The sequence below is a fragment of the Bos taurus genome, chromosome 3 (genome assembly GCF_002263795.3).
Source record: "Bos taurus isolate L1 Dominette 01449 registration number 42190680 breed Hereford chromosome 3, ARS-UCD2.0, whole genome shotgun sequence".
Classification (NCBI taxonomy): domain Eukaryota; kingdom Metazoa; phylum Chordata; class Mammalia; order Artiodactyla; family Bovidae; genus Bos; species Bos taurus.
The window spans coordinates 104,657,165-104,680,726 of record NC_037330.1 but is presented as its reverse complement, the minus strand read 5'-3'; the positions used below and the strand labels follow the sequence as shown (position 1 = coordinate 104,680,726).

The 23,562-nt window shown below is 55.0% G+C and overlaps 2 protein-coding genes across 5 annotated transcripts in view; both read right to left on the bottom strand.

Moving 5' to 3' along the window:
* EDN2 (endothelin 2) overlaps positions 1-4,753 on the bottom strand; it is a 30,978-nt gene extending 26,225 nt beyond the window's left edge. Inside the window, exon 1 of the mRNA XM_005204646.5 lies at positions 1,078-4,753. Coding sequence (XP_005204703.1) covers positions 1,078-1,159 — 82 coding nt within the window. The 5' untranslated portion in view covers positions 1,160-4,753. The remainder of the gene's footprint in view (positions 1-1,077) is intronic.
* Positions 4,754-6,357: 1,604 nt separating this feature from the next.
* The window catches only part of HIVEP3 (HIVEP zinc finger 3), a 565,238-nt gene continuing 548,033 nt past the window's right edge, over positions 6,358-23,562 (bottom strand). For 3 of the 4 annotated variants that reach the window (XM_059885184.1, XM_059885183.1, XM_024990208.2), the window contains 3 exons: positions 17,969-18,055; positions 12,817-13,715; positions 6,358-11,281 (listed from right to left, as the gene is read on the bottom strand). In XM_059885184.1, coding sequence (XP_059741167.1) covers positions 10,472-11,281; positions 12,817-13,715; positions 17,969-18,055 — 1,796 coding nt within the window. In that variant the 3' untranslated portion in view covers positions 6,358-10,471. The remainder of the gene's footprint in view (positions 11,282-12,816; positions 13,716-17,968; positions 18,056-23,562) is intronic. The other variant, XM_059885185.1, reaches the window with a different exon arrangement.

Sequence of the window (23,562 nt, the reverse complement as noted above, 5' to 3'; positions counted from 1 at the left end):
CCTGGCCTGCCACCCCCCAGGTCGGCACGTTTCTCTCACCTGCCGGGTGGCCCTGGGGAGTACCGCAGTCTTGGCTTTGAGCTCAACTTGGCCCACGTAGGACACACAAGGATGTTGGAACCCAGTGAACTTCCGTGACAAATCTAATTGACAGTGGTGGCCTGGGACGCTCTGCAGGGGCCGCTGCATGCGTGGGCAACCTGACCAGGGCCTGGGCAATGGCCGTGCACTGGGGGCCTGGCCCTACCCAATTCAGGAACAAAGGGCACCCTTGGACTTCCCTGATAGTCCAGCGGTTGGCAATCTGCCTGCCAGTGCAGGGGGCACGGGTTCAATCCCTGGTCCAGGAAGATTCTATATGCTGCAGGGCAACTGGGCCCGTGCACCACAGCTACTGAGACTCGTGCGCTCTAGAGCCTGTGCTCCGCAAGAGAAGCCGCCGCTGTTAGAAGCCCATGCACCACAACCAAGAGTAGCCCCAGTCGTCACAACCAGAGGAATCCTGTGCACAGCAACGGAGACCCAACACAGCCAAAAACAACGAAAGAATAAAAAGATACATATTTTAAAGAAAGGGTCCTCTTATCTCAGACAATGACTTTCTCGCCTCCATTCACACTTCAGTGTAAATGGCAGCCCCTGGTCCCTCCAGGATCGGAAATTTCTAGAGATCTAGAGTCAGACCACTCTGGGGCTGAATCCTGACACTCCAGTTTCAGACAAATAACTTCTCTGTGACTTGATTTCCTTGCTTGCCAAACAGGGCCAATAGTTTCCACTCCTCGGGGGTCCTGTGAATTCATAACACTCAGGTGTTATGCACTGACAGATGGGATGGGCTCCACTGGGCAGGGGTCACCGGTCCCCACCTGCTTCCACAGCCAAGGCCCAGATCCATGGCAGTGACAGTGGACCCCCAAAGACCACAGGGGGGGCTGTATGTGCCTGATGCTCACAACGTGCACTTAGAAATGGACGCCCCAATTCTGAGAGGTGCATGCAGCCTCAGACCCTGGATGGGTTAGAGTAGTTGGGACTTGGACCCTGAGAAGACCTCAGAAGGGACCAGATACTCACTGTGCTGAGCCCCGTCTCCACGGTGAATGGGGAAGGATAAGCAGTCAGTCAGGCCAAAGGGGTGATGGGAACAGAAGAGCATCTTACAGAGAGATACAGCTCAGCCTGGACCAGACCTGAGCTCATCCCTGACCCCAGCCAGGATCTCCGATGCCCGGCTAGGTCTTTGCCCCGATTCTGGCCTCTGCCCTGGCAGTGCCACCTTCCTGGCCTTGGGGAACCCTGGGCCCGGTGCACGTGCGCTGCAGCCCTGCCTGCTTCCAGGTTGGATTAGGCAGAGTCCGAGGACGTGCCGGGCTGGCAGGCTCCCGGGCGGGGCGGCTGCCGACGCTGGGGCTGTCCTGTGGTGGCTCAAGATAGGGCTGCAGCAAAGCCTTGTATGGCTCTGGCAGAGTAGCTCAGCGGCAGCACCGATTGGCTGGGCTGGCACTCCCAGCCAGGGTTGCCCGGGCCCCAAACCACGGTAACCAGAGCCTCCGGGAGCTAGTGGATTAGCGTGGCTGCCTGCCCACCCGCCTGCCCCCACCAGGGCTGCTCCTTTCCTTTCCTAAAAAGGCAGATCTGGGCAGGTGAACCTGGGCCTGGGGTAAGGAGGGGTGGGCGGAGTGGTCCAGGTGGCTCTGCTGAGGGTTCGGGAATCCTAGCTCTGGCCTTGGGCCAAGCTCTTCCCGGCTCTGGACATCAACTTTCTCATTTATAAAAGGGGGAGGTTGGTAGCTGGGTCTCTGTAAAGTGGCTGAGGCTGGATGGAATTAAAGGATATGTCTGCTGGGGTCCCCCAACCCAGATTTCAGGACTAAGAGGTAGCCAAGAGGCCCAGATTCCCTTTCCATAGTCCCAACCACTCCCTGAATGTGTGGGCCTGGTTTTAAGTCTCTGCTCTGCCCCTGACCACTGTGGCCTTATGAGCAGCATCACCTGTCCAAGCCCCAGCCTTCCTCCTCTACAAAGTGACGAGGTGATAAGTCTCTCCCCGGGCCAGATGGCAGTGATGAGTCCCACGCAGGGCAGCCCTGGGCTGCTCCCTCCTCAGTCGCCCCCATCCTTATTTGACTCTTTTTGCTTCCTGTTTCTCCCTGCTCATGCCCATCTCAGGCTGGCCTGCCTTCTGAGGCCATCCTGCCAGCCGTGGTTTGTCCCTGGGAATCTCTAGGAGTAAGCATGGTCTCTAGGTCTTAAGCCCAGAGAGGGTCTAGGCCTAGGGAGAAGGCCCAGCCCTGATGGGCAGTGGCAAGGCTCAGCCCAAGCCTTCCTGAGGTTCTGGGTCAGGTGTGACCCGGGTCGGTGGCCCTGCCACTTGCCAGGGTGCAATCTTGGGATCTATTCTTCTGTGAAGTGGAAGTAGGTGCCCTATCTCCCTCACTCCAAAAGGGAAATTGCCTCGTGAATACGAGAGGCCATGGGAGGCTTGGTGTGAGTGACAGGTGGGCCTGGGTGCCAGCAGCAGGCTGGGGAGTCAGGTTCTTCAGAGAGTTTGCATGCACTTGGCATGCTCTCGAGCACTGGAATCCCAGCCCCTGAGTCTGATGGTCCATCCCTGCGCCTTCAGCCTCAGACACGGGGACACACGGGGCTATCCTGGATGGCTGCGAGAAGCCAGGCAGCTGCTGGGAAGAAGCCTTGGCCTGGGCCTGCCTCTTCCCCTGGGTTCCTGGGGAGAAGGAGGTGAAGAGTCTGAGATCCAGGGCTCCCCTGGGGCCAGAGCACAGGGAGGAGATGAGAGGGAGGAACTTGGGGCTCCCAGAGGCGCTGCACCAGAGTCAGGCTAGAGTCAGTCTCACACAGCCTCTAACCAGCCCTGCATCTTTGGCTGGTGGGGGTCCTTTTGTTTTTAATATTTCTTTCTTTCTTTATTTGTATTCATTTGGCTGCACCGAGTCTTTGTTGTAACTTGGAAAGTGGATCTTTCCAGGATCTGCTCAGGATCCTGGATCTTCTTTGCAGCTTGTCGGATCTTTAGTTATGACATGTGGAATCTTTCGTTGTGGCGTGGAGACTCTCAGCTGGGGCGTGTGAGATCTAGTTCCCTGAACAGGGGTCAAATCTGAAACCCCTTGCATTGGGAGCACAGAGTCTTAGCAGGAAGTCCTTGGTGGGGGCTCTTTGGAACTTCCACTTTCTTCTCTAAAAATGGGGACCGTAAGTCTCATCTCCCTGGGTTGTCGTTGGGAACTATACATTGTTGTTTTTAGTCAGTCATGTCTGACTCTTTCGAGACCCCATGGACTGTAGCCCTCCAGGCTCCTCTGGCCATGGGATTTCCTAGGCAAGAATACTGGAGTGGGTTGCCATTTCCTATTCCAAGTGTTCTTCCCGACCCAGGAATTGAACCTATCTCTCCTGCCTTGGCAGGTGGCTTCCTTCACTGAGCCACCAAGGAAGCCCAAGGACTATAAATAGGGCTTGTAAAATGCTGGAGGCCGGACTTGGCTCCATTCTGTGCTCTTCTTCTCCTGGGCCTTTTTGGGATTCCACTTTCCCACTGGTCTCGACTGAAATTCAGGATCTCCCCAAGGACTCGCTCCCAGACAGCTGCTCCTTGCCTTCCACACCCCATGATCAAAATGCCAGGGGCCATTTTCTTCCAGGCCTCCTTGCACACCATTATTTTTTTCACTCCCTGTAAAAACCCAGCACCTTTGAGGCCGATGCCATGAGGCCCTGTCCCTGCCCCCATCCCATCATTGACATCTGCTCAGCCCTTGGGTGTTTCTGACACTGGGAAGTCGTATCCTTGTGTGACTGTCACACATATTCCTCATCTCTGTCACTAGGCACAGCAATATGATCTGCTTTGGCAGGTGAAATTTGAAAGGAGAGATGTCTTTTCCCATGTAGAGCATTTAGCTGTCAATGCAACATTTCACAGCTCTCTCCTTTCTTCTGCCTCTGAGGTCACAGGAACACGGGATAAAGCGTCCAGCAGCCTAGGTCTCCAAATGATGAGGATGAGTACACTTCAGCTGCTGACCCACATGGGACAGATGGCAGAGGGGAAAGTTCAACTTTCATTGTTTTCAGTTCTGGAGTTTCTGGCTTGCTTGTTTCTGCAGCGTGACAGCCCATATCCTGGATTATGAAGCCTAGCTCACAGCCTGGGTTTCCAGTCCAGCCCTGTGGTCAGCAGAGATGAACATTCAGGTCACTGGCACCATGGATACTCGCTTCCCAGCCTTTTCATCTCTTGTGCCCAGCACCCACGCCTGTGTGGTCCACACTGCCTTCATCCACAACTGTCCTGCCTCTGGAATAATGAACAAAGACAATTTCCAACCTTTTCTTTCTCAAGTCTTTAGTCCACACCACCCCCGCTCCGCACCCCCTACCCCATACTGGAGCTTCCTCTTCCCTTCTCAGCAGGTGACAGAGAAAATTCCGTGGCGGAAATGTTCTCAACTTCCGGTCACTGTTATCACTTGCACCTCTTCCCTTGGGTCACACTGGGGGAAATTTCTGCATCTGGTACTTACATCTCCTCCTAATGAAGCAGGCTGGGGTCTCACCACCTCATTCCCATCTCCGTTCTTCCCTGGACGCCTTGCTGCCCTCCAGCTGCTGCCCAGCTCTCCCCTGCCCTCCCCTCAGGTCCTGGGGAGGATGTCTGGGTCTGCCGTCCCCACTTCCCTCTTCTCCTCACTCTCCAGCCTCCACCCCCTGCCTCCACAATCCATTCAGCACTGGCAGTGTTTACGAAGGGCCTGCAGACTGGGCGCTGGAACAGGCCGGCTTTTCCCCAAGTCAGCAATGATCCTCCTGCCGCTGAAACAAGCAGGCCCTCTTAGGTTCTTAGTGCTAAACTTGTGTCCAGCATTTTACCCCGAAGGCCTCTCTTGATTTGTCCACGTACCTCTTCTTCTGTCTGCTCCTATCATGGCTTCCCCTCCACTCCACCTCCACCTGCAGCCCTCCCCACAACCCACCCAGGCTCCAGAGCCCACAGGAGTTTTAGGACTTACTCTGTGTGAGAGCTTTGTTCTCTCCTGTAGCAACAACTACGGCCACTGGGACTGAGGAATTGATGATGTCGTTATTTGCTTAAGGACGGCCTCTCCCATTAGAATGAAAGTTCTCTGAAGGCAGGGCTGTCTGATTTGCTCACTGTTGTATCTGATGATTAGTCCCTGCCTGGTGCAGAGCAAGTCATTGTTGCATACAAAAGGTGGGGACCTATACCTGACTTTTTCATCCTTGTAACCACAGCACCCTGTGTGAGGTCTGCTCAGAGGACACTTGTTGACGCCGTACCATATTCAAGGTTCTGTTAACCATGCTGTATGCATGCTTCCCAGGTGGTGCTAGTGGTAAAGAACCTGCCTGCCAATGCCAGAGACATAAGAGCCGCAGGTTTGATCCCTGGGTCAGAAAGATCCCCTGGAGGACGGCATAGCAACCCACTCCAGTATTCTTGCCTGGGGGATCCCCATGGATGGTGGAGCCTGGTGAGCTATACAGTCCACAGTGTCGCCAAGTCGGAAACGACTGAAGTGATTTAGCACTTAGCACATATACTCTCTCATTTAATCCTCACAGGAAACCCTCCACTTCACAGAACAGGAAACAGAAGCCCAGAGAGGTTGTGTAACTTGCGCAGTGTCACACAGGCAGTGAATAACTGTCACGATCAGATTCCAGGTCTTACCTTGAGGGGCTCAGTGGTGGCCCCTCAAAGGTAAGTCCATGTCCTAAACCCTGGAACATGTAAGTGTGACCTCCTTCAGAAAAGGAGTGTTCGCAGATATACTTCAGTTAAAGATCTAGAGATGAGATCATATTGAATGAGCGTGTTCCCCAAGTCCAGTGATGAGGACCCTTAGACAGCACACAGAGAAGGCAGCGAGAACGAAGGCAGAGGCAGAGACGAGAGTGCTGTGATGACAAACCAAAGGCCAAGGATGGCCTGCAGCCCCCAGAAGTGAGGACAGAGGTCTGGCCCAGATCCTCCCTCAGAGCCTCCCCAGGAACCTTGGTTTCAGACCTCTGGCCTCCAGAAATGTGAGAGAACACATTTCTGCTGTTTTAAGCCATTTAGTTTGTTCATTTGATCCAGCAGCCCTAGGAAATGAATACAGACCCCAAACCACATGGCCGTGTACCCGTGCCTCCTGCCAAGCCTGGAAGGGCCGGGCCCTTGGAATCCCAGGCTATGTGACTATGGCCTGGCCACTCGCCTTCCCTGGCCCTGATTTCTCTGTAGCAGAAAAAGCACTTGGGACTCGGAGTGTCCTTCCAGCTCTGACATTCTACAGCCCTAAGAAAAATCATGAGCCGGGCAAGCAGGCCTCTGTTGGGATTTTCAAATTTATTCCAACGTGCTGTTTTTTTTTTAAAAAATATCCTCAGGCTGAACACTCAGCCAGAGCTATAATAAAGGCAATTATTATACTTGTAAAAACTTCTCATTCACAGTACAGATGTAATTTACAACAAAGGTCACACATCAATACTGAGCAGTATTTTCTTTTTGTACATCAGACTCTGTGCTTTAGACCTGTGGGAGTTTTTGTTTTTTCCTTTTGCACTGATATATATACCATACCGACATTGCAAGATGCAAGTAGAGAAACTGGAGTTTAAATAAAGTTACAGGCAAAACTACCCCATCCCAGTGTGGTTGCTGTACATATCTACAGTACGATTTTTGGAATGTATTGCCATTTAAGAACATAGAAACTCTCTACAGACAATTTCACATACAGAATACATACACCTTTTAGGGAAAAAAAAAAAAAAGGCAAATTTCTATCTTACAGAGAGCGTGTTATCTTACATTTGCCTATACATTTCTTTTTTCTGTTTCTTTTCTCTTCCTTTTTTAACACTAGGCTTAGTAAAGTGATCATAAGTGCCGAAGCAGTTTTCTGATGGAAAGCAGACAGGATTCACGACTCAGGAGCAGAATTGGTGGAACAGGTCTTTGGGAACTTTCTCCCCTTGGTCAGTGCTGCAGATCTGTCTCCAAGGACGACTGTCCAGGCAGGACTTTTATTTTGAAGAGGTTTTGTCTGGAGAAAGGACTAGAAAGCAATTCAGCTTAGTTATCTTGATTATTCTTATTCAAAAGGGTTGGGTGAGGATGGAGCAGGGGCTACCTGGACCCAGAAATTAAATCTTTCAGACTTGTTAACACAGAGAGAGGTGAAGGGACTGCTGGGTCTGGAAGTTGGAGGTGATGGAGGTGGGAGAGTGGGCAGTTCGCTGCTGTTGACTTCCTGGAGGGTCTTAGTAGTCGGGGCCTTGGTGGGTGGTGGGGCAGGGGAAGTAGGCTTGTAAAAGGTGCCTTGGAGAGGAACAGGTTAGTGCCCAGAATGACCCTGAGCTTGTCCTGAGGGTGAAGGGCATCCTGGAGGGTAGAACTGGGGGCCGGCTGGCTTGGAATCCCCATGACAAGAGCTGGCTCTGAAACCCCAGCAAGTTGGTCTCCAGCCCGCAAGGCTGCCAACACCCGAGGACCAGAGCCAGCCTGTACCCAGGAATGACTGTCCTGCACATTTCAGCAGAACAGGCACAGGTGTCTGTGCCAACAATGGGCACTGCTTTCTCCACTGTGTCCCTTAACAGGGACAACAGTGTCACAGGCAGGCTGGAAATGTGAAAGTGGCTGGGAGCAGGGCAGGAGGAGGGTGTGATGTGAGAGTCTTTCCCTTATCATGCAGGTGTGCGTGCGGGCTGGGAGCTCTGTGTTTGGGGGAGCAGGAGTTGAGTGAGGCAGAGAGGGTGAGAGCCATGCCCAGTGACATACAGCCCAGGCGGGTGGCATCAAGTCCATTTCTCTGGATGCCTGTGCAGGGCAACAACCTTTTGGCCAGATTGCTTGCACATTGTGTCTGTCATTGAGAAATGGGTCTCTGGTGACTCCTGGCCCCCATCCCCTCTGCCTGTGCCTGACTCTCCCCTGCTGACCACCACCAGCCATGACTAGGGCTCCAGGAAGGAAACCTTAGTAGTTGGGCTGTCTGAGTACCAGAGGAATGATGCCCCGGGGAGAGCTGTGGGGCAGGGCTTGGAGGAGGGGCCTGGCTACCCCCAAGGTCAGGGGCTACTCTAGCAGAGCCCCCTGTTTGCTGCTCTGTAGGTTGGGAGCTGGAAGATCTTGCCCAGGAAGATTTCAAGCCTGGGCTGAAGCAATGCCCTTTATTCAGCTCCCAGGCCTCGGCCCTTGAAGTCTCCAGTCCTTAGGCAGCCACCTTCCCATGTCCCTCACCTTTGCCCTGGGGTAAGGTTGGAAAGCAAGGGTGAGGAAAAACCCAGCCTCTGGCCAAGGCTGTGACTGGGGTCCGGGGCTCCTTCCAGCTTTCTGCCAGGACCCACAAGTGCCAGCATAGCCAAGGCTGGGCTTGTTAGCCTTCTTCCAGGGGGACCAAGAGCTTCAGACCCTGGGTCAGGCAGCCAGGAAGTGCTGGTTAACCCTAGCCTCAGCACCCTGGGGCCCAGCCACCCCCTCCCAGGGAAGCCCATCCCTATTGTCCCCTTTTTGTCTTAGCCAGAGGGAAATGAACCAGGTGGCCTGGCTAGTTTGTCCTGGCAGCAGAGTCCAAGGAAGGAAAAGTCCTGAACTGGTGGAAGAGGGAATTACGCCCAAGGGTAGGAGCCCACAGAGGTGCCTCTGCATGGTGTAGCCCTCTGCACCTTATGGTGTCCTGTCTAAGCAACTTCAACAGCCCAGGAGCCCCCTCTGGCCACAGGATTCATACAGCCTGGCTGAGGAATGAGGACCGGCCAAGGAGGTCCCTGCTCTGCGGCATTAGCACCTAGCCTGGCTGGGCTGTGACCACGGTCCTTGTGCTTTCTCCCCCTGGTAGAGACAAAAGAAAAGAATTTCTGGAGGTTGGGGAAAACCCCACATATCCCAGGGCTGGGTAAACATGCTAGAGTTCAAGTTCTATATTTCAACTTGGGATTTTAATTTCTAGTCATGTTATTACTATTTATTATTATTTTTTACAAAGCAGGCTTTTGCCCCAGAAAACACAGGGCAGCTTCTTAAAGGAGGAGATGGGGATGAGAAATGAGGCACTAGTTATTCTTGATTGCTTTGGAGAAGAATTGAAATGACCTCGGACAATAGGAGGCTAGGGGAAATATCAAACACCATTCTCTTTCTATATATATATATATATATATATATATATATATATATATATATGTATGTATATATATGTATATATACACATATATAATTTTATTTTTTAAAAGAGATTTAAGCCAACCAATAGGAGGCCTGGGCAGTTCCCACCAGTCATGGTTCTGGGTACTTCCTGGGGATAGTAGAGGCCTGACAGTGTGTGACACGCCAATAGGAGGACTGGTCCTGCTGCAAAGAGGTCCAGAAATGAGTCCTTGGAAACTTCCAGTGCTAAGTACCGGAAAAGCCCAGTCATGGAGGAAATAGAGCCCTTTGTACCCCAGGGACCAAATGTGAAATGAAGCCCAAGCCTGGCCTTGGGAATGGCAAGGCAATGCACCTTGGATCTTGACCCCCAGGGGTTAGGCCTTGTCCCTTCAGCCTTGTGGGTAGTTACTAGAACAAAGGCGCAGCAATGGCTGGGGCCCTGAGAGCAAGGCCGAGGTCAGGTGCTCAGGAACCGGGAGATGGGTGGTCAGGGCTCCTTCCCCAGTCCAAAGGTTGAGGGCAGAGTGCAGAGTAGAGGTGCCGGGGTGGGGGGATTTGTCTATGGGTCAAATGCCAGAATGGGGTCACGAGTCAGACCACCAGGGTGTCTGCGAGCCCTGGGGACCCAACCAGCAACTACCTTCTACCTGCTCCAAACAGTTTGTGTTGAAATCCTAGGAAAATTTACCTTATCTTTGGAAAAGGAAAGTTGGAGTTTTCTGGGCCTGCCCATGGAGTCTCCCAGCCTGTCCCTCTGCCTTGGGCCGCTGACCCTTCTGCTAGCAGCCAGGGGAGGCCACTAGCTGGGGTGGGATGAAGCAGCAATAAATAGGAACCATAAACTCTGTACATAGGAGTGCTTGCTTTTACATTTACTTATATATTTTTAAAAGTTTCTTTTTTTTTCTCTGTCTCTCCCTCAGTGCATCCCCTTTCTTTCAGCAACTGACTGCCTCTTGCCAGCTTTGTGGGGGGCTGCTGATCGCAGTGGCCCAGGGTGAGGTCCCATCTAAATATTCACAGCCTCAGTCTCCTCGTGGGATTTTTTTTTTTTATGTCTGTGTGTGTGTTGTTTCTTTTCAAGCAACAAAAGGTCATAGAAAAAGGCACAGGTAACTGCATACGAGGTGGGAAGATAAGACAGATGGGGGCTGAGCAGAAGCTGCTTGGAAAGATCAACAGATGGGACAGGGAGCCCGTGACAGCAAGATGACTCGAGGAAGTCGGCTGGAAACGTCTGTTGCCAAACACCAGAAACCAGATGCTGAAGTGGTCAGGGAGAGGCTAAGTGCTCCGGGGCCCCCGCTCCTCGGGCTGGTGTGGAGGTGTCCCGGACCCCCCACTTCCCGAGGGCTGGGGGGAGCCCTGACTGGTCCTGGGTTCCCCAGAGAGGTTCCTCCTCCGGGCTGGGAAGCGAGCAGCGGTCTCGGCCAGGCAGCCCACGGAACTGCTGCGGTCCAGCGGCGGGGTGGCGGAGGCCGCAGGGTTGGCCGGCACCCGCGGTGACTCCAGGTGGGGGCTCCGGGACTCTGCCCGGTGGCCTGGGGGTGCCCGGGGTGAGGTCTCTGGGGGGGTGCGGGGGCTGTGCGTCGGCGTGGGCTCTGTGGGCACTTGGGCCGCACGGGGCTCCCAGTCGGGAGGTCTGCCCAGGCCCCCTCTCGTCCTCCCCCTCTCCGTGGGGTAGTCCCTGGCCTCCAGCTCCGAGGAGAGTGTGAATTTGGAGACCTTGGCCACGGGGGACACGGAGGCTGACGAGCTCTCGGTGGGGCTCCAGCGGCCTCGCTCCTGGGCCTCCCGGGACCCTGTCAGGTCGCTTCCGCCCCCCGAGAAACCGCTGACCCAGGCCGCGCTGGGCCCGGGGAGCAGGATAGGGTGGGCCCCCGGCCGGGCCTGCACCATCTGGATTCCGCCGATGGGAATCAGGGGGCACGGGGCGCGGGTCAAGCGCTGGGAGTGCAGAGGCAGGTGGCTGAAGATGTTCTCCGTCCGGGCCGGGCTGTGGCCGTGGAAGTCATGGGGGGCCGAGAAGGGTCGGGAGAAGAGAGGATGAGCGGGAGCAGGTGAACAGGACGGACTTGGCGACTCGGCCTTCTGCTAGGGTCAGAAAAGAAGACAGAGGAAGGCGAGGGTTACCTGCTGGGCACCTGGAGACCCTGAGGACTAGAGTGAGGAGGGGGCTTGGCGAGATCACAGAGCAGGTCCTAGCTGAGCTGGGCCACCATTGAGTCCCAACCCTTGCCAACGGTGGCACCCTGGGTGGGTGCCCTCTCTGGAATGGGCCATCTCCAGCCCTATAGTGGCCATAGGCACACTCAGGAACCAAGGTCCCCACGCTTCTGGCCAGCGCGTTCGTTTTCAGAGAATGGAGCTGCCCCTTCTGTTGGCTTCTGTGCGCTGGCCCTCTCTCTTGCTTCTGCTGCCTCTCTTGTTCCTCAGACAATACTGACCCAACTTTACCCTTGAACATGAGTTCCCACCCCAGGCTCTTAACCTCCTCCCACCACCAAGAATCCGCCTGCAATGCGGGAGACCTGGGTTCGATCCCTGGGTCGGGAAGATCCCCTGAAGGGAAAGGCTACCCACTCCAGTATTCTGGCCTGGAGAATTCTACACAGTCCATGGAGTCACAAAGAGTCGGATACAACTGAGCGACTTTCACTTTTTCACCACCAGGAATTTTAACTTGAGCCCCAAATTAAAAACCAAGTTAAGATTCCTGGATGGTACTACTCCTGGAGCTTGAATCGCTTGAGTGATGGTGCTGACACTGCTGGCGGTGAGCAGAGATGTTGGGTCGTGACACTCCAGTGACAGAAAAGGTGTTGGGAGAGGAAAAGTAAGCCGATGATGATAACGTGTCAGTGCTGGGGATCGTGACCGTGGTGGTGGCAGTGATGTTGTGACCACGGTGATCAAGCCTATGGGGTGGCTGGAGTGTACTGATGGCAGATGGCACTGATGATGTGACAGTGACGGTGCTGATGGGAAGATGGGAAGGAGCTGGCTCAAGTGACTCGGAGGGTGCTGGTGGCAGTCATGTTGGAGATGTGGAGATTTGGGTTGGGCTCTGCCATCTGCTCAAAGAATACGTGGAAATGGGGTGGGAGGAGATGGCATGAGTGTTTATACCACATCTAAAGCCACACGGCTCGTAAGTGACAGAACCCGGATTTAATTCTGGGTAGTCCAGAATTTAAAAACTATCAGGTAGTCCCTGGTGGCTCAGATGGTAAAGAATCTGCCTGTGATGCTGAAGACCTGGATTCGATCCCAGGGATGGGAAGATCCTCTGGAGAAGGGCATGGCAACCCATTTCAGTATTTTTGCCTGAAGAATTCCATGGACAGAGGAGTCTGGCCGGCTACAGTCCATAGAATTGGACATGACTGTGCAACTAACACTTCCACTTTCACTTTCTTTTAGTCCAGCTCCACAGTCCATGCTCCGCTGCTTCTGACACACAGCTGACTGGTTTCAGGCACCCAGCACAGTGCCTGTGTAAGTGGTGCCCAATGCACGCCTTATTGGTAACCGCTGAACTGGCAGGGGTCCAGCTCTGGGTGTGACGCTCAGGGAGGTGTGAGCTCGCGGCCCCCCACCCATCAGCCACTTGGGGGACAGGAACTCACCCATGTGGAGGTGCAGGTCTCCGCTGGGCTTCTGCCGAGAAGCTTGTGAGGTAGAGGCGCGGGCGGGTAGAGAGCCCGGGGGGCCAGCCCTGAGCCTGGGCCACGCTCGGCCGCCAAGGGGCTGCCCGGCCCTGCCAAGGCCCACTTCCCTGGCAGCGCTGACCGTGGTGGTGACTCGGCCTGGCCTGGAGACCATCTCCTGGTGGGCGAGTGTCTGGGGGGGCCTGGGTCTGCAGCGCCCTTGCGTTCGGGGGGCAGGCGCGCTCGAAGTGGCAGTTCCCTTCCCAGGGGGTGGAGGGCAAGAGGCGACAGCTCGAGTCTCGGGGACCCGCAGGGGAGAGGGCCCGTCTGGGAGCCAGGCGGACTCGGGGCTGAGGCCAGTGGCTCTCGGGCCGGTGAATGTCGCTGGGGAGACGAGTAGCTTTTGGTTAGTGAGTGTTTTGGGGTGAGTGGTAGGTGGCTGCCTGCTTCTTTGCTTGGGGACCACGGCCTCCTTGGGGACAGGGCCTGGGAGCTCAGGGCCGAGACTGTGTCCTTCTCCACTGGGCCCCGGGGGGCCGGTGCCAGCCGGGGGAGGCACAGGATGCTTTGGCTGGATGTGGAGCAGCTGCTGGGTGCCGAGCGCTCGGCTTCTGAGACCGAGCTGCCCCGGGTGGCCTCTGTGGGCTGAGGGCCCTGAACGGGTGAGGAGTCTGCGGGCAGCGTGGCTGGCGGGCCAGGTGGGGGCGCCTCCGAGGACGGGCCTGATGGCTCGTCCTGGCTCTCCTCCTCGTCCTCATCCTCGTCTTCGTCCAGGTCCGAGTCCGAGTCCGAGTCGTCCAGGTCTGAAAACTGGTGCTCTGCCACGGCCTCTGCGCCCTCTCGCCCTTCCGAGTCCTGGAATGGGTCATCACTGGTTCCTGAGGGACAGACACAGGAGGCCCGAGGTTACAGCCGCACCCCACGCTGCTCTGTGCCACAAACCCCGCCTGACGGCCAAGATCGTTGAGGGTATGGGAGCACTTTGTAAACAGCAAAAATGACTTCGTATCTACCATGTTAAGGTTCAGCTCTAGGGCCTGCATGTGCGTTAATTCACCTAATCCACAAATAATCCTGCCCGGTAGGCACTATTCCTATCTTCATGTTACAGACAGGGAACTAAGATGAGACAGTTCACCTTACCTTGCCCAGGCAAAGTAAGTAGTAAGGCTGGCATCAAACCACAGCAAACAAGACAGGCCTTCCCTTTCTTTTTCTTTTTGGTTAGTATTCAGTCCTGGCTTCACCAAGAGCAAGTTAAGTCACTCTGCTGGGCCTCTGTCTCCATCTTTGTCAAATGAATATGACAGTCTCATCTCATAAGGTTTGCTAGGAGGAGGAAACACAAGCCTGGCACATATCAAGGGCTCAAATATTAATAACTGTAGCCACTCAGCGCATTCATGGAGACATCTATTATTCTGGAATACAGCAGCCATGCTGGCGGGGCCAGCAGCACTGGGCACGGTCAGTTCACATACACACCTGCCACTGTGGCCACGCTGCTGATGCCTGGCACAATAGCATCTGGCAGGTGGCAGGCCCTGTTCCCTTGGAAGGTTTGGCTAAGCTGACCTCAGCCTGCGGAGAGGGCCTCTTCCCAGCCACTCATGTCCAGAGAAGGTGCTTGTAGAACCCCTGGTGCTCCCAGCTGGGGAGGAGAGTAGAGCTCTGAAATACCAGCCTCCTGGTCTGACTTCTGCTGGGGCAGCCCCACCAGCGGGGTCAGCTCTAACAGGACACAGACCTAGTTTGGGCATCTCTGAAGTTGGCAGCAATCAGGACTCTGGGGAGAGCTCCGCTAACATCTCGCCCACCTGGCAGGATCCTGAGGGTTTGGGTCCTGCTGGCCCAACACTACGCTCATGTCAGCATCCACTCAACTACTAACTAAGAGAGCTGGACACATGAGCTGACTCAGGTCACTGGTACAACCATGCTTCTCTGGACCCCACTATGCCAAGCTGCACCGGGACCAGAAAGCCCAGCATTTGTGCTTTCAAACAGCTCAGCACTCAGCAAATGGATGACAGTCGGGCATGCAAGAGGATGTAGATAAAAAACTGCGGGGTGGAGCTGTCAGGTGAAGGGAGGCCAAGGGCATGACCTCCTGGCAGCTGGGAGCAGAATGACCAGAGAGGGGAAGGGGCTGGGGACCACAGAGCAGGGGTCGTGAGGGGGAGGCAAAACATACCCTAAAGCTTTGCCCTAAGACTTTAGCTCCAGGAGTTCACCTAGCCTCACCTCTCATCAACCTGTGGGGAAACCCATGCCCAGAGCAGGCAAATGTTTCCCCAAGGTCACCCAGAAAGTAATGGCTGAGTCAGGACTAAGGTTTATAACCCCTACATCATTACACTGCCAGTTTAAAAATGTTTTTATGCACTGAGAAGCAGGAAATGGTCTGGGTTTGAATCTCAGTCCCACCCCTTCCTTACTGTGCAATGTCGAATAATTTACTTTTTCTCTCTGGGTTCAGTTTCCTTGTCTGTAAAATGGTGGGGGTGGGGGTAAGAATAATAAAAGCCACCTCATGAAGCTGCTGAGAGGATTGTGAGGGTCTGACACCTAGTAAGTACCCAATAAACCTCAGCTCTTCTCACCCCAAGTACCCCACAACCTCAACACACAGGCAGCACGGCCAGCATCTCATGCTGCAGTTGAAGGTCAGAGGGGTAGTGCTACCAGTCAGGGAGTCAGGATCAGCGGCTCCTGATATTTGGCAGGAAAGATCCTAAAGTCTGTAACAGATGAAGACGCTGAGGGACAGAGGGCTGGTGCCCTGCCCTAGGCACCCAACTCAGGAGTGACGGAATCCAAGATTCCCGTGCCCAGCACAAGGTTCGCCAGGCCCCCCACATCTGGGCTCTTGCAGAGCTCTACGGGAGGCCCCTGCCGATCAATAATTCCTAATACCCCTCACTGTCAATCTCCACAAAGTCCCGCCTCTCTGGAGCCAAGGGACGGGTGGAACGAAGCGCGCCGGGGCGCTGGGGAGGTCTGGCCACACGGTGGCGCTGGTGCTCAACCTCCTCACCCTCAGGGGCGGGGCTGCGGCGCCGGCCTGGCCACCTCCCAACCACTTCGCGTCTAACAGACAAGCTCCTCCCTGAATCTTCATCATCACGGGAAATGGCAACTCCATCCTTCCAGTTTCCTAGGCCATAAACCTCGGAAACCATCCTTGGATCTTTTATTCTCATGCGTTCACCCTCCACCTGCCCCCGCCCTGATGTGTCAGCAAAACCTAACAGCACGTTTCTTCACCTCCCTCCGCCCCCCCCAGTCCAACACGTGCTCAGCCTGCATCACTGCCTCCAGCCGCGCCCCCTACCGGCCATCCTCTGCGTACAGAGTCAGGGCAGTCGCTCCAGCAGGCGGCTAAACCCATCCCTTGACCTTCACAGCCGCAGCTGTCTCTGACTTCCCAACTCTTGTCCTCAGGGGCTCTGCACCCGCTGTTCCACCTGCAGAGAGAGCCCTTCCCCAGGCTCCACGTGGCTTCCTGACCCCCTGCCTCATGTTCGCGGCTCACATCACCTAAACAGAGAGGCCACTCCCCACACTTCCCTACCTGTCATGGATGCTTTATTTCATACTCAAGGCCCTTGCCCTATTCCACATTTGTTCACTACCCGGCTCCCCTCTAGAATGCAGGCTTCCTGAGGACAGGAACTATATTTCATGCATTGAAGAACCTCTAGTACCTAGAGTAGGACTTAGAATAGGGCTGGTGCTGGCAGGAATTATTTCTAGAACGACTGCACTGATTTCAGGCATTCTCAAACAAGGTCATCTGGTCATCATTTTCGGCCTCACTGGGAAAATGAAGCTGAACTTGCCCAGTGGACCCCTGGTGCGGTGCTAGTGAACACACCCTGCCTCCCACCCAGGCAGGGCTCTGGGCTTGGGTGCAGCTCCCCTGTCCAGCCCCCCAGGCACTGGAGTGGCATGGAGCCACATGGAGTGGTTTTTGCCTGACCTCAGACAACTCCCATAACCTGTTTGAGCTTTAATAAATGTCTTCAGTTTAAAAAGGAGTGACACCAGTTTCTACCACAGTTATGAGGACTTAATAAGACATCTGTAAATGGCTTGACGTGCTTTCTTGATCAACTCAGTAACCCCACATTCTCATTTTGGAGGCCACAGCTCTGAGTTCAGTGTATTCTGTTCAATAAAGCTGATTCATTTCACCTAAAAGGAAATATGATCTAACTTGTTTTTAAGACTGCACATACATTCCCAAATCAGATAAACAGAAAGAAACAAGACACAGGAACACACACCTCTCTTTTTCACACTCTCTTGACCCTGATTTTAGGGGATCTGGCCAAAGGTTTGCTCACTGCAGAAGAATATCTCTGGTTGCTTATCTACCCCCAAGAGCTGCTCTGGCCTCCTTCTTGGATGCTGAGGCCCGACAGGGCCCGGCCAGACATGCTGACTTGGACTCACCTTCCACTCTGCCTTGTGTTCACAGAAACTGGCCCTAATATGGCTCTACTCTTGCTACTGGGGGACTGAGGCTGGGGTGTGGTGCTGGGACGTGGGGTGGGATTGAGAGGTGATAGGGGGCTGTCAGGTCTGCCTGGCTTTGGGTCTCTTGAAAGCCCCTAGCTCTAAAAGACCTGAGCACCAAGCCCATGTCCAGAGTGTGGAGGTGTGAGTGTGGGTGTGGAGCATATAAAAGTATGTACCTCACTGCGTCATTGTGAGGGTTTGCCAAGATAACCACGGCACGTGTCTAGAGTATGCCTGACAGGTGGATGCTCAATCGATGTTGACTATAATACTCGTGTATTAATGTAACCACCATACATTCACTGAGCACCCACCGGGTGCCGGGTGCTCTACCTGCGTGACAGTCAGCAATGCTCAAGTGCTCTGGCTCCAGGCGCGTGCTGTAAGAAGGAGGGGCGTGGGTGCCATCGTTCCGTGAACTTAGCCTTTGTCTCTTTGTATTTGGGAAGACTGGAGAAGAGGGTGAGGAAGAGGGTGAGGAAGGAGAAGGGGAGGGGGAGTAGAGGCAAGGAGAACAGAAAGGAGGGGGAGGGCGGGCAAGGGGGCCAGGGGAGGGAGGGGAAGGTGGGCAGGGGGGAGGGGGAGGAGGGAGTTGGCAATTCATTACCTTCTTCGGCTTCCAGCTCCTCCAGCACCCCCGTCTCTTGGCACTTTTTGCTGTGGGCCTTCGACTTCATATGCTTAGTCAGATTCCCTGGAAAGGAATGAGAACAGACTCAGGCATGGCTGGAGGGCAGGGGGCCAGGGTGGCGCCTGGCGGCGCCTGGACATCACTCTGCCCGCGTGCTCAGGTCAGGGGTGCAGCCACGGCCGCCGTGCACGATGGTACAGAGGAGCCGGGTAGGGTGGGTGAGGGGCTGTGAGCGGACAGAGGGTATAATGAGGAAGTGAGATGCTGGTTAAAAAAACAAAAGGAGATTAAAAGACAAGTCATATGCAAAAGTTTTTCTGATTTAACCCTGGGCCCAGGAGCTGGTGACAGGATTACTGACCATTTCAAATGCTGGGATGAGAGCAGGGACCCAGCCCATGAACTAGCATGGGAGTGGGTGCTGAGGATGTCCTTCTGGCTGAGGATACTGCTAGGCCAGCCCACAGGGAGGGATCTTAGGGTTTGGGAGGAGGAACCAGGACAAAGTTACTGCTATTAATAGACATGGAGAAAGGGCAGACGGCATAGCGAAGTCTGCTAGACAGGGACCTAGGGGCCACAAGGCTGGGGTCCAAGTCCTGACTTCCTTAGAGAGTCATGTCCCCTTCCTGGGCCTCCAAAGTCACTGCCATGCAGACATGGCCAAGGGTGGTGGGCACAGGGAAGGCTGAGCAAAGGCTCCGTCCTCCCCGTGACTACAAAGCCCTCGGGGGGTGGCTGACTCTGTCCGTAGTGGGCTGAAGAGCAGAGCCAGAAGCTCTGTGGAATCAGGGGAAACTCTGTGACACCGATTCTTCCTGACGTGTGCACAGCGCTTCACAGGTCACAAAGCCCTATGGGCAGGAGCGCTCTGCGAAGGACCAGCAGGAGAGCCCCAGCTCGCCTCAGGATGCTGGCCAGATGCCTCACGATGTTCCTTTGGGCTCACCAATCGCCTCCAACTGTGATGTGCTCACTGTTGCTCTAGGGATGGCTATATTTCCATGGTCCTTCATATAATACATCACAAGGCCCTTGAGTCAGGAACTCTGTCTCACTCATCTTATTACCAGGTTTGAACAGATGGATGGAAAAGAGAAGAAGGGATTCCAGGAACAGATGCATAGAACGATTGGTGGACAGATAGATGGATGGATGAATAAGTGGGTAAGAGGAAATATGGAGTGACAAACAGGATGAAGAGGGAGAATCCAGACAGACGGGTGGGATACTCGATGAGCAGATAAGCAGATGCACAGACAGATGGAGGATAAAAATAAATAGAAGGGTAGATGGGGAGTAGATCCCTAAACAGATGAGAAGATGGAGAAAGGGAGAGAAGGAGATCTGGGCAAGGGGGAGAGGGCTGGTTGGATGGGGGGATGGAGGCAGCACACCCAATAGGGAAGGCAGACATAGAGGGGGATGAAAGGACGGGCAGGATGGAAGGGTGGATGGTGGGAGGACAAAGGAGAGAGGCGGAGAGGCAGACGAGAGGGGAAGATGGGAAGACGAGAGGAAGACAAGCTCTTAGGATGCGAGGATGGGAGACATGGATCAACGGGAGGATGGGTGGGTGACTAGGGAGAGAGCACCCATGCATGAACCAAAGGGTTTTTCTTAATTATTCTGAGAATTTTAAGGAACCTTAAGGTTTTGCTCAGAGGTAACAGGAGCCTTAAGCTGAGGCTGCCTGAGGTGTGCAGGTCAAGGGCAGCAGTGATGGAGAGGAGCTGTTTCCTGCCCCTTCCCTCCTGCTCATCCTGGTCTGTGACTCCATCTCTCCCTCAGATTTTCTTCCTTTAACTGGACAGAAAACTGGATCTTCTACTCCTGGCCAAATGGGGAGCACAGCCATAACTTCCAGAGTCATCCCAGGGCTGGGGGACCCCCAACGTCCCTGTCCAACATCATGGGCCTCTGGCCCCACTGTTGTGAGTAGGCAAAGCCTGAGCAGGATGTCAGGGGGCGGTCAAGGCAGCTGCAGTGTTACATAGGCCAGAGAGACCAAACGTCCCCTGAGGTTCTGAGACCAGCCTGCCATCCCCTGAATACCCCAGACCTCAGGGGACTATGCACACTGCTCATTTTGGCTATGACATTATTGTTGGCCCTGTTCTGTCCGGAAGGGTTGGGTCTCTTACTCAACCAAGTTAGGTGCTGAGCACACTAAGGGCGCGTAATAACCGTGAGTGGGAAATGTTCTTCTCATCACAGAAGTAAAGTGTCGGGAGGAACCTCCCAGACCATGTGACCCACCCCCTACCAGGCCCAGGGTCTTCCTGCTTCTGTTCTGACTCCTGGCCTTGGTGCTAATGATGCCACTGGACGAGATAATCCACTGTCTGAGGTGACGGGATGCTCTGGGACAGCTCCTGTTCACCATCACGGAGAACCAAACAGCCAAAGCCACGTTGCCAGCTAGCGCAGAGCCCCGTCTGGAGCCAGGTCTCAGGACTGCAGGTGCCTTGCGTGCTCCATACTGGTGGGACAGACCAAGACATGTAGGAGCTTGGTGGCCTTGGGTCTGAGTCTGGGCTCTGTCGCTTGCTAGCTATGTGTTCTTGGGCAAGTGTCTTAACCTTTTGAGCCCCAGTTTCTGCAACTGTAAAGTTGTACCTACCTCATGGGGATGCTGGGAGAAGCGGACGAACAAACGCATGTAGAGTGGCAGCAGAGCGTGCCTGGCAGAGAGCAGATGCCACTGCGTGGAACCTCCCTCCTTCCCATTCTGTGTGTCCCCCCTGCCCCAACAGTCAGTGTTCATGGAGCACCCGGGAGACTCTGCCACAGCCACGCACTGGTTGTGGAGGAGAGAGAGATGCTGAGATGATGGCTGAGATGTAAATGCCTCCACCAGTCTGTCTGGGCTCAGCAATCCCAGGAGAGGGCACCAGGCAGCCCCTGGACACCAGCTTCTCCTCTGCCCCTGCCCCGGAGGCTGCAGGGAGGAGCTGGGAGTCTGAGTGGCTGCTGGGATAGGCCATGGGGACATAGGGGCGGATGTGCAGCCCTGAGTGTTACCCAGCACCCTCCCTGAGTGTCCCCTCTGTATGCCTGCCTGCTCCTCTGTGAATTGAAGGAGGTGAACCAAATGGCTGCAGGTGTCTTTTTTTGGCCTGGACACCATTTCCTTGTCAAGGGTCAGAGCCTCAGCTTTCCAAGCAGAGTTCACAGCTTTTCACATCATCCCAGCCCCCTCACCCCAAACCTGACCATCCTGGAATGAAGGAGGAAAGGCAAGCGGATGGAAATGATGGGCATCTGGAACACAGGTGGATCCTCTACCAAGAGCATAAGCTGAAAACCGTGTCTACCCCATTCGGCTTTGGGCTTTGACCAACCACCCTCCCTCAGCCCCTGAGGGCTGCTCCAAACTGCCAGCTCTGTCCGCAGGCGATCGGCGCAAGGGCCTGTACCCACCACAGCCCTTCTGCTGGCCTCGGGGAACCTTCTCAGAAGAGGACACAGGACCCCAGACCTCCATAGGGACATCCCAGTGGGCCTTCCCCGGCCTCACTCACTGAGACAAGCCGGTGCTAGCACCCAGGACCGGAGCTGCTGTCACAACGTCTGACACAGAGACGGAGACACAGACAGGCGGACAGAGACGGACAGGAAGGCTCTCTAGCCGGTGCAGCCAGGTAGTGGCGACGGAGGGCCCTGAAGACCACCGGGCCCAGCTTCATTTCTCATGCAGCCTGGCGAGTCTGAGCCCAAGGACAAGGGGAGGGAGGAGACGGAGGCAGCTGGACGGAGGCAGGAGCCCTGAGAGGAGGGTAGCTCCTTTGGTATCTGGGCTGATGGCTGAAGGGTCTGAGGAGTCAAGGGAGCTTCAGTGTCTCATGGCTTCCCTCACTCTCCTGCCTCATGCAGAGAGAGCCAAAGTGAGCTGGCTCTGCTTCCATCTGTCACCGCCCATACTAGCCCCTTTCTACCTCCCAGAGTTTGAGATTCCACTATCTCAGATGCACTCACTGCTCTGGCTCTGGAAGGTTTTTGTCTTTCAGAAGGGTCTAGGAGCCTTGGCAGAGAGCTCAGCACATGCCCCATCACAGGGTGAGAGGAAATCCTCCTGGGCGGGGCCTTCAGGGCTCCACCCCCAGGTTTCATCCCAGGCTCCGCCCCCTGGGCACTCAGAGGGCCCACTGACATTCCATGCAGGTTGTGTGCTCTGGACCCTCCAGGGCTCAGGGGGACCCAGGAAGGGACTGCAGATAGCTCAGCTATGTGGCTTCCAATGCAGGAGTCTCCTGGAAAAGGGGTGTTCTTGCCAGGGACCCAGACCTCTTTCAGACTTGGCAGAAAAAGACCAGGCCTTTGCTCTCAATAAAGCCAGAGAGAATTGAATAGAGATTGCTCTGGGAGACTGCTCTGGCTGGGGACTTGGCTCAATGGATCTTTCCAGTCTCACATAGAGGATGATGGCTCCCCGAGATGGTAGGCAGCTCTGTGTGGCCCTGGGCTGGGTGGGGGTGGGGGTGCGGTGGAGGGGGCACTCTCAGGACTGGGCTCGTCACGCTGAGAACAGAATGGTGTGGTCCGCTGGACAGCCTGGGAGTTGGGCCAGCAGTGATCCACTCTGGAGGCCACCTGATTTTGCCAGTCCGTCCAGACAAGGGGAAGAGAGGAAGGTGGTGGGGGTTATGCCCCAGAGGCAGGGGTCCTAGCTGATAGTTACAGCTCCAGCTTTAACAGTCATTTCTGGCTTGGGCAGGGGCGGGGGGACTCATTTTCTTTCCCTTCATGGTGGGGCTTGGACAAACAGCTTTTGGCATTCAGAGTCAAAGACCATTATCTGAATTGTTGGTCAATGGCTATCCAATTGTTGAATCTCCACCTCTCTCCTCCAGAAAGTCCCAACTGGCCCCCTAAGGCCAGAGGAAGTGGGGCTGAAGGGGGTGTGTGGGGCACGGAGCCCACGACTAGGACCGAGGCCTGCTAGGCGAGCTGTCCTGCACATGGCTGGGCTGCAGGCCAGTCGGTCCTCTCTGGGCCCTCTGGACTGTTGTTGATGAGACACCAAGAAAGAAGAGGGTCAGGGCAAGGAAGGAGGATGGTCGCCTGTATTCGAACCAAAACCTTGGCGGAAAAGTTCGAGTTCCACTTGGGAATGATGGCGCCGAGGACAGAGGAGGACAGGCTAATGGGGTCAGCAGATCAGAGATGAGCACCCAGTCAGAGAGGGGGCCGTGAGCAAGGGGGTGAGATAAACTGACCCCCAACCTAGCACTGACAGAATGGAAGGGATCAGGAGGAGGAAGAAGGAAGACTCAAAGTCCGGAGGGGCCTCCTCAAAGCCACCCAGCCTCTCTCTCTGGGAGCAGCTATACCCACAAAAGGAAGGCTAATGGGCACCAAAGCCGAACCTGCTCTCAAGTTGCATCCACTGAAAAGCCACGTGGCCCTGGAGGGGGCTGTTGTGGAGGCCCCCAACTTGCCCGAAGGGGAAGGCAGGACCCTCGTGCCCAAATCCTGAGCCAGGAATCTGCCAAACACAAGAGGCTGAAGCCACCAGGGTTACTGAGAGCCCAGGCCTCCCTCTGAGGCACCTTGGTCTACTCGGCTAC